Genomic DNA, 9640 nt, shown 5'->3' on the forward strand with positions numbered 1-9640 from the left:
CCACATCTCTCTCTCACACACACACACTTTATAAATAGCATTATAAACTGGGTGGTTCAAGCCCTGAATGCTGATTGGCTGAAAGTCATGGTCTATCAGACCGTCTACCACAGGTATGAGGTATGACAAAACATTTATTTGTACTGCTCTAATTACTTTGGTAACCAGTTTCTAAAAGCAATAAGGCACTTCAGGTGTTTGTGGTGTATCCTCCCGAAAAGTGTGTCTTTTTATTTGATTTTTTACAGACATAAGTGTTTGGGTTGAAAGAAAACACGTTACCAAGATGGTTTATTATTGTTATTTACCTGTTATTGTAAGTACAAAATTGCCCTCTGTAGTGGTCATTAGGAAGTAAATATGAAAAAAATGTACATTACAGTAGGTGAAAAACATAGTTGTGGCATCCGGGTGTCCACTACAGAGGACATTTCTTGATAAACTCTACTTTTGCCTATTTGATTAATCTGAACAAATTATTACACAGTTCTGATAACTCACTTAACTATTCCTGAGCTATTCACCCTCTAGAAACAATTTGAATGTCAAACATACAAAAATTATAATGAATAATTACACACACATGTGATATCATTGAAAAGCCCAGAATGTCCTCTCGAAAGGACAACAGGATTTAATACAGTGGCTTGTATGACCAAGAACTTTAATGGACCAAGAACTGATGTCCACTAGGCACTCTGCGTTGCGTCATGCGAAGAACAGCCCTTGGTCGTGGTATATTAGCCATATATCTATCTATCTATATATATACCTTATTGTTTAAATACAACATTATAATAACACAAAACGATATAACCTTTTGATTGGGCATTATTGCTTAAATATAACATTAGAATAACACAATTATAAAAATAAAAAAACTTGGGAACTTGGGCCTGTTTCTAGAGCTCCGACTTCCCGACCTGAAATTCATCAACGTCATGTTTTTACCTCGTATTTTCCCGAGTTCCCAGTTGTTTCGAACGCGGCATATAATTACAATCCCTTTATTTGACAGGAGCTGGGGAACCAATCCAAACGAGGAACTGTGTCAGTAAGGAAGTGACGACGGCGCACGAGGGCAGTGGAAGTTCTTGCCATTACACCTCGAGCCCTTGCGCGCGTTCAGCGACTTGTAAAGCATCCGTGTATTCGAAAAGTGTCTCATAATCTATCCATATACTTTAAAGTGTGCGCAATCTGCGTAGTTGCAACTTGGAATACGGCGATTTATTGAATAACCGTTCGGTTCTTCCGACCGACATAAACAGAAAACAAATGGGTATTTACGTTTAGGCTACTTTAGTTTTGTGGACCTCGTTTTAGCTTACTATGGCGCAGCCGGCAGAGAAAGGTATGGGGCCCAGGGTATTCTGTTGTGGATAAAGAGGATAGTGTTTTTATGTGGATAAAGAGAGATCATCAAATTCAGAGATCCATTGCCAAGAAACCCCTCTTGAATTGTGCAAGATCACAAATTCTTCTCGTAATTGCTTAGTTGGCAAACTTGGCTCACTGCAAACTCCACAAATGTCTTCTGTTTATATTTATTATGGTTATTTATAACATTTAAATAGTTATTGAATATTCATTATGTTGGTCAAATCTATAAAGTGCAGTGGTCGTGATGTTGGTCCTGTAGCTCACACGTTGTGCAAGCTCTTGTTTCCAGCCCAGCATTAACTCAAATGATTCAACAAATGAACTGCTCATCAAAACCCTCATTAACTGACTGGAGTGTGATAGTGCCGGGCTGGAACAAAAAGCCTACACATCCTGTAGGTTTCCAGGACCAGGGTTGCTCACCACTGGCATTTAGCAGCAACGTTTTGTGACATGGCTGTTCGTCACGTGTCATGCATCACACTGTCTTCTCACAGCATACTACCGCTTTCTGGTATTGTTCTTCAACTGTCTGCTCACGTTTGGCTCCTACTTCTGCTTCGACATCCCTAGTGTCCTCCAGGATCAGTTCCAAGGGGTGAGTTGCAGGAGTAGCCTATATAGGCCTTTGTACAATGAGAGTAAAGTAGCCTCGTCACTCCCACTGAATGCACTCATTTCACCACAGAGCTTTAACTAATAGTTCTACACATTGACCCTCATTAATGACACACTTTGTGATGGAATCATGAATTACACCGTGTCTTAACGCACCAGGCAGAATCTGGTTGATAACAAAACACTGTTCATTTCCCCCCTGCACAAAGAATTTGACGTGTGCCAATACAACAGTGATCAATGGGACAGTGGACTGTGTGGAGGGACTGGGGATGACCCCTCAGGAGTATAATCTGCTCTATGCCATCTATGCTTGGACGTAAGTGTAAACAACCCCTATATATATTCATGAAATGATTAACTATAGGTCCGATGTCTCACTCTTTTCTCTCTGTCAACAGTAATGCAGTGGTGGTTATAATGGCTGGGTTCCTTATTGACAAACTAGGCAACCGCTGTAAGTTGATATTGTCTACTCCACTGCACTAAACTGAGATTCAAAACTCTTGACATTTTTAATCATTGAATTCACATTGATTGATATGCTGGAACAACCCATGTTTCTATTCTCTGGTGTATGGTGCTGAATGTTCTGTTGGTTCTCCTAATGTTCTCTCTCTCTGTCTCTCTGTGTGTGTGTGTGTGTGTGTGTGTGTGTGTGTAGTTGGTGTGTTCCTCTTCTCCTTCCTGTGTGTGCTGGGGTCAGCCATCTTTGCTCTGGGTTCTCACTTCAAAGGAACAGCCTACCTGCTCCCTCTCATGCTCACCGGCCGTTTGCTGTTTGGCTCTGGCAATGGATCCCTCACCAGTAAGGCCACCTTATTATCTGATTCACACGATAGGCTGTCCTGGTTTCCGCATCCACCATAGTTTCTGGAACCGTGCGGGAAAGAACAATGTGAAAAGAAAATGCACGACCCAGGCAAAGCACAGTGCGGAGTGAGGCAATATACTGCTACGGGCCGAGTTCCAATACTTTCAAAGTCATCCTTCCTGCATTTGAGAACTAAGCACCCTATCCCTCCCCCTCAGTTGTCCAGAACCGGATTACAGCGTTCTGGTTCCGGGGGAAGGAGCTGGCCCTGGCGTTTGGCCTGACCCTGGCCTTCTCCCGCCTGGGCTCCGTCCTCAACTTCTTCCTCACCCAGCGGTTCCAGGCCCAGTACGGCATGCAGTGGACCCTATGGGGAGGTAGGACATACAACGGCTGCACTTTATTTTACGGCACATAAAGGACCTGGTATTTATGTCGGAAGTGACATGGTAAACCGGTAGTGGCACAATAATAACTTGAGACCTTTTATTCCTTTTGAGACCTTTTATTCCTACGGATCCATTCAAACAGGCAACGCAAGGCACTTTTTGGTATAAAGTATTTGTAAATTGTGTTGAAATGTGTGTGAGTACCCATTGATACCACAATTTCTTAGTAAATACTAGTGGAAACAGTAGTACTACTGGAATACCAGGTAAATATACTGGTGGAAAAGTACAGTAAATGAAAAGTGCTCAAATATAACTGTATAATAAAGCCAGAAGGGGTTGTGATCAATCCTGCATTGTTCACAGCTAAGGTGTGTGTGTGTGCCCGCGCAGGTGCCTTCCTGTGTGTGCTGGGCTTTATGTCTGCCATCACGGTCAGTGCCCTGGACAAGGTGGGCATGAAGCAGCTGGGACTGGATGGGGCCATTCAGGAAGAGTCACGCAAAGTGGTGAGTTGAATGGGCTTGGGTGGTATTCACAAGACTCCAAACGGGAAGAAACCCGACTGAAACAGGGAGGAACTACCTGAACTTGTCCAATAAGAAATGCTAAAGATATCCTTTGGGGTTGCAAAACATTTAAAAGCATTTTCCATTGTATGCTCTAATGAATAATACAATCCTGTTTACTTGCCTATGTACCTATTGACAGGATAGATATGTCTATGTGTCTGTGTAGAGGTTTCAGGACGTGAAGCTGCTTTCTCTCAGATACTGGCTGTTGGTTCTCACCATCATGTTCTTCTACAACGGCATCTTTCCCTTCATAGCTGACGCCAGGTATTGATTTACATATGCACGCACAGTCGCACACACACACAGCCTACATTTTCACACTTTACCCTCGGAGACTAGGGTTGCAAAATTCCAGTAACTTTCCTAAAATTTCACGGTTTTTCCAGAAATCCTGGTTGGACGATTCTGGATCTTATTCCTTCCTGACTCCAGGAATCTTTCAACCGGGGACTTCTGGACAACCTGAGATTTTTGGGAAAGTTAGCAGCATTTTGCAACCCTGTAACTCGCACAGTTGAATATTTAAACAGTATGTGAGTCCTCTTGTCTCCCTTTCCAGTAAGTTCATACAAGACAAGTACAGTGACTACAGCCAGAAAGAGGCAGCCTACATCGCTGGTGCCGTATATGACAGCTCCCTTGTCCTCTCTGCCACTGTCGGGATTCTCATCGTAAGCCACCATTACTGTACCTTATGCTGCGTACAACAGCTGTGTCATGGCAACCTTACCTGAACCAGTGAGAACCTCATTCATAAATCCTGCTTTCTGGTATCTGAGGTAGTCACAACAACTGTCAAATTCTAAACTGTGACAAAGTGCTTTTCAGTAATTGGCTTAGAGCCCAAACAGAGAGCTAGAGTTAGAAGCCGCACAGTGGCCAGGAAAAACAGGCCTTTGACCACCAGATCTGATGTACTGTATATATCTGACTCTCTCATTGGTGTGCCTGTGTCTCTGTTGTTGCAATTGTTGACACTTGTGTGTTTTGTGTTGCAGGACAACGTGGGTTTGCGTGGGGTCTTTGCCGTATCCTGTGCTGTCCTCACGCTGCCTGTCTTTGGCCTCCTGGCCTTCACTTTTGTCCCCCCTCTGGTATCTACCATCTGGCTGGGGGTCACCTACTCCTTCGCTGCTGTGAGTAGCCCTATCAAAGAGTTAAATTGAATATTGTACTGTCCGGTGTGGCTGTTGGTTGAGTATGGCGCTTGCGACGGCAGGATTGTGGGTTCGATTCCCACAGGGGGACCGGTATGAAAATGTTTAAACTCACTACTGTAAGTCTCTCTGGATAAGAGTGTCTGCTAAATGACTAAAATGTAAATGTATACATTGTATGAGCCCTATACTTTGACTATACTAAGCCTGCTCTCAAGTAGCTCTGTAATCCATTGCACATTCTACCTATTTTTGTACACTTCAGCTAGTATCCTTCTGATTTAGGATAAACACCCTGGGAAGATCTCAGTTGCATACTCCTCGCGTCCTCTCTCCTCGTCTCCGTCTCAAAACCCATTGGAGGAGAAGGTCAGAGGGGAGGGACCTCTGGCTTTCTCATTCAATGGGATTTGGGAAGGAGACGAGGAGAGGGGGTGGGAGGAGTATGCAATTGATCTTCCCCCTGTTGTGTCTGGTAGTGTATAAAACTGCTCTTTCGAGTGCACATTTGCTGTTAAGTTGCATATTGTATCCGGGTTGGAGAGGATTCACGTACAGTAGGTGACTCAATTGGTCTATCGGCAGTCCCCATTGAAGTGTAGGAAAGGGATCGTCTTGTACTTCACTGTGCATTTTCATTGAAGCACACTACAAATACACTTGCAATGACACACATGCTCTTTCTTAGATGTATGTGTGTTGTTTTTCAGGCAAGCATGTGGCCCTCTATTCCCCTGGTGGTCCCTCAGGCAACTCTGGGGACAGCTATGGGCCTTGCCACGTCAGTACAGATGGTAGGAATTGGCATATCCAACCTTGTCGTTGGCCAGATCTTGGGAACCAAGTCAAGGTATTGCTCACTGCAGCACAATGATGATGTGGTGTTAACAAATTGACGTATTCTTTTTTTTTTTCTCGGCGTAGTGTTATGGCATGTCTGTATGTAAACTGTGCGCGTCTCCTGTGCGGGTAGTGACGCTAAGATCCCACTGTGGCGCTGGCAGCAGATGATGATCTTCATGTTGGCCAACACCATCGCCTGCATCGTCACCTCTGTGGTGCTCAACATCGTGGACCACCGCCAGGTCAGACCAGGCTCACTTTCTTTCTGTCTCCCTCCTCCATTTCCTGTTTCACTGCCACGACACGTGTCCGCTCTATAATGAAACTCGCCCGTCTAAAATAATGTGTTCCGATTGTCCGAAGTAATTCTAGCACTTGAAATCAGCTGATTGAGCTGAAATGGTTTGCTTTCATGTCAAATGGCTTGTTTTATTAGATACCTAGAGCAACATCAACTGTTTGTGTGTCTGTGTCACCTCTGAGGAGATCCTTCAGTCAATGTAACAATGACGTATCATTTGTTACATTGTGTTGTTACATCAGTAAATGTTCTATTGTCTTGTATCCTCAGGGTGGGATTCTGAATAAGACGACCAAGAGATCTGGCTCCCCGCCCCCCAGCGGACCTTCAGACAGAGAACCTCTCGTAGAGGGAGAGGAGGGGCAGAATGACGAAGGGGCTGTTCGCTCTCCCTCCAACAGTTCCTAATCACCTCACTCTTCTCTTAGAAGAGTCTGCCTCAGATAGTTGAACTGAAATTTGTACACAATCGGATTGAATTGTTTTCTTTCTCTATCTATATCTCTTGAGCCTTTTGGGGGAGGGGGGGGATTTTTTTACAGGATTTGTCAAGGGAAAACACTTCAGGACTCTGCCTATAATCTGAAAATGGAGGTGGTTGGATCCCATCCCCTCATGGTTCACTAATCTTGTAGATTATACTACACTTATCAGACAGACACTAAATATTGCCTTTTTTAATCATGGTTTGTGTCAATGGAGCCTTTGCCCAAGTACAAGGCTCATATTATTGAGTGCTACGGCAACAAACAGTATTGAAGTCAGCAAAATCATGTCTTCACACTAAAACAATCGGAAGCTAACTAATGCATGTTTTTGGTTTTGGTCCTTATTTCAGTGATCCAAAAGTTCTCCTTCTTTTATAAGGTTAAAAATGTAAGTTGGTTACTAATTTAACCACTATTAATAAGGAGTCAACAGTAACCTGTTGCATAACTGTTTTATATAATTCTTTCTGTGATGTTTCTGTGACGCCAATAATGACATCTTTAATTTCAGATAGCAACAACAATCGCTTCGGATTACATGAGCTCTCTTTTAAATGTATTTGTATTTGTATATGTGGTTGTGACGTTTGGTGTTAGCAGTGGTCCAAAATGCTCAAGTTGATGTAACATGCAGCAATTTGTTCTGGCAATTACTGCCCTTCCAATCAAACACACTATTGCTTTTACTACAGGTTTCAGTCAATAGTGACTATGCATGCAGCGGTTCAAGGTCCGCCAGTGTGAACCTTCTATAAGGGAATGGGACCGATTACTGACAAGCTAGCACAAATAAAAAGGTGTTGTTACAGTAACGACTGGTGTTGTTGTCATAGCTGTATTTTCACCCATTTCAAGGGTTTTTTGTACAACTGGCTGACGAAAAGAAACATTCAGCTGTTGCATGGTGGTTTCCCTCATTTACTGTACACCAAATTAGCACATCTCGCATAATGATTAGTGGAAGAACAATAAAACCATTCTAGTAGGCCTTCAGCAGATTAACTGGGGGTTATATGATGTCATTAAAGATGTTGACACCAGGCATATTTAAATCATATACGCGACCGTTCAAAAGTTTGGGGTCACTTAAATGTCCTTGTTTTTGAAAGAAAATCACTTTTTTTGTCCATTTTAAAATAACATCAAATTGATCAGAATTACAGTGTAGACATTGTTAATGTTGTAAATGACTATCGTAGCTGGAAACAGCAGATTTTTATGGAATGTCTACATAGGCGTACAGAGGCCCATTATCAGCAACCATCACTCCTGTGTTCCAATGGCACATTGTGTTAGCTAATCCAAGTTTATCATTTTAAGAGGCTAACTGATCATTAGAAAACCCTTTTGCAATTAAGTTAGCACAGCTGAAAACTGTTGTCCTGATTAAAGAAGCAATAAAACTGGCCTTCTTTAGACTAGTTGAGTATCTGGAGCATCAGCATTTGTGGGCTTGATTACAGGCTCAAAATGGCAAGAAACAAAGACTTTCTTCTGAAACTCGTCAGTCTATTCTTGTTCTGAGACATGAAGGCTATGCCATGTGAGAAAATGACAAACTGAATATGGTTGCTGATAATGGGCCTCTGTATGCCTATGTAGATATTCCATTCAAAATCAGCCATTTCCAGCTACAAGTCATTTACAACATTAACAATGTCTACACTGTATTTCTGATCAATTTGATGTTATTTTAATGGACAAAATGTTTTGCTTTTCTTAAAAAAAAACAGGTACATTTCTAAGTGATCCCAAACTTTTGAACGGTAGTGTACATTTAAAACGAATTACGAAAATAAATGATAAATTTACGGTGTACAGTAGTTATTCTCTGTATAGCCTACCATGCTTGAGCAGTCTCAGGCATTGGCCAGGGAGCCAGAGAAATATCCCTGGGCGGACCTCTACTCTGTGGGACTGGCTGAAGACCACAGCGCCCTCTGTTGGCAGATAACAGATGCTGCACCTGCAGACACAGCGATGTCCTGCAGCAGCGAGATTCAGGCAGCAGTGTGCATTATTGTTAATGTCATTTAACCTAGATCTATACTGGTTTGTCTCATTGAAATAAACATCTATTTTATAACAGGGATCTTATGTTTGGCTGGGAATGGTTCTCTATGTTGTGTGAACACAAACTCAATGGTTCACTGTCACTATCAGGTTAAAGTCGCAGTTGTTCTGTGGAGTTTAAAGTGCGTTTATATTATAGGTCCAGGCAGACGAGTTCCTCATGACGCTGTCATTAACCATCATAACTGTCATCGACCATCAGCAGAAGAAGCTGGATGGAGCGCTTGCTGAAGCTCTCGTTGAGGGTCTCTCCACCAACCAGGGATGCTCAGAAGTCACACAGCAGTCAAAAGGAGGTCAGGTGCAAAGATAGTTGACAGCCAAATTACATTTGACCAATCATAATCAATGATTTCATGTTCCATGACCAATAACTTGACACTATTGTATTTTCTCAATTGTTATTTTGTAGTTGGGTAATTTTAGCGACCCGATAGACTGTACTGACCAAACACATGGAGGCGCTGTCTGGGAAAGTGGAGTGTATCCGCAAAGCCAAACAGGGAGAACCTCAAAATGGGGTACTTTTTATAAAACTAGGCAGGTCAGTTAAGAGCAAATTCTTATTTACAATGACGAACTATCAAGGAACAGTGGGTTTACTGCCTTGTTCAGGGGCAGAATTAGCTTGGGGATTCTATCCAGCAACCTTTCGGTTACTGGCTCAACGCTCTAACCACTAGGCTACCTTCCTTCAGTGCTGGTAAAGTCACTCAACATGTTTTTCTAAGCTATTGTCACTTGAAAATCTGACCATGTTAAAGAGAATTTGTTTAAGCAGGTGTAGGCAGGAGGTCTCAGGTACACACAGTGTGATTTCCAGAGGTCAGACCTAGAGCTGTCAACGATGAAAATGTAGTCAAACAATGCACTATATATTTCTCAATAAAGATGAATTCCATAGAATTAGGAATTAGAATACAATTACATCCTATTTGATGAATAATACCATGTATTCTCAAGCTCCTTTTGATTGTGATACACTTTCATTTTCAACTA

At 42.4% G+C, this 9640-nt stretch overlaps 1 protein-coding gene across 2 annotated transcripts; it reads left to right on the forward strand.

Annotated features, from left to right (window-relative positions):
* Window positions 1–1041: 1041 nt before the first annotated feature.
* Window positions 1042–7380, forward strand: mfsd1l (major facilitator superfamily domain containing 1-like). 2 transcript variants are annotated; one of them, XM_020454066.2, is made up of 13 exons: window positions 1042–1354; window positions 1881–1981; window positions 2211–2320; window positions 2403–2458; window positions 2666–2809; window positions 3034–3192; window positions 3598–3713; window positions 3943–4043; window positions 4339–4450; window positions 4778–4915; window positions 5647–5786; window positions 5910–6021; window positions 6351–7380. In XM_020454066.2, the coding sequence occupies exons 1-13, from the start codon at window positions 1333–1335 to the stop codon at window positions 6486–6488; spliced, it is 1449 nt and encodes a 482-aa protein (XP_020309655.1). In that variant the 5' UTR covers window positions 1042–1332; the 3' UTR covers window positions 6489–7380. The 2 variants fall into 2 exon arrangements, 1 of the variants encoding a protein (XP_020309655.1); XR_004204478.1 differs by having other exon boundaries at window positions 1112–1354; window positions 5861–6021.
* The last annotated feature ends 2260 nt before the right edge of the window (window positions 7381–9640 follow it).

This window comes from Oncorhynchus kisutch, linkage group LG20 (genome assembly GCF_002021735.2).
Source record: "Oncorhynchus kisutch isolate 150728-3 linkage group LG20, Okis_V2, whole genome shotgun sequence".
Classification (NCBI taxonomy): Eukaryota; Metazoa; Chordata; class Actinopteri; order Salmoniformes; family Salmonidae; genus Oncorhynchus; species Oncorhynchus kisutch.

Bases quoted from the DNA above. Each gene is read 5' to 3' on its own strand.
- mfsd1l (XM_020454066.2), top strand. From the start codon at position 1,333: ATGGCGCAGCCGGCAGAGAAAG. The intron at 1,982-2,210 runs GTGAGTTGCAGG...CCCTGCACAAAG, and splicing joins TCCAGGATCAGTTCCAAGGG to AATTTGACGTGTGCCAATAC. The intron at 3,193-3,597 runs GTAGGACATACA...GTGCCCGCGCAG, and splicing joins GCAGTGGACCCTATGGGGAG to GTGCCTTCCTGTGTGTGCTG.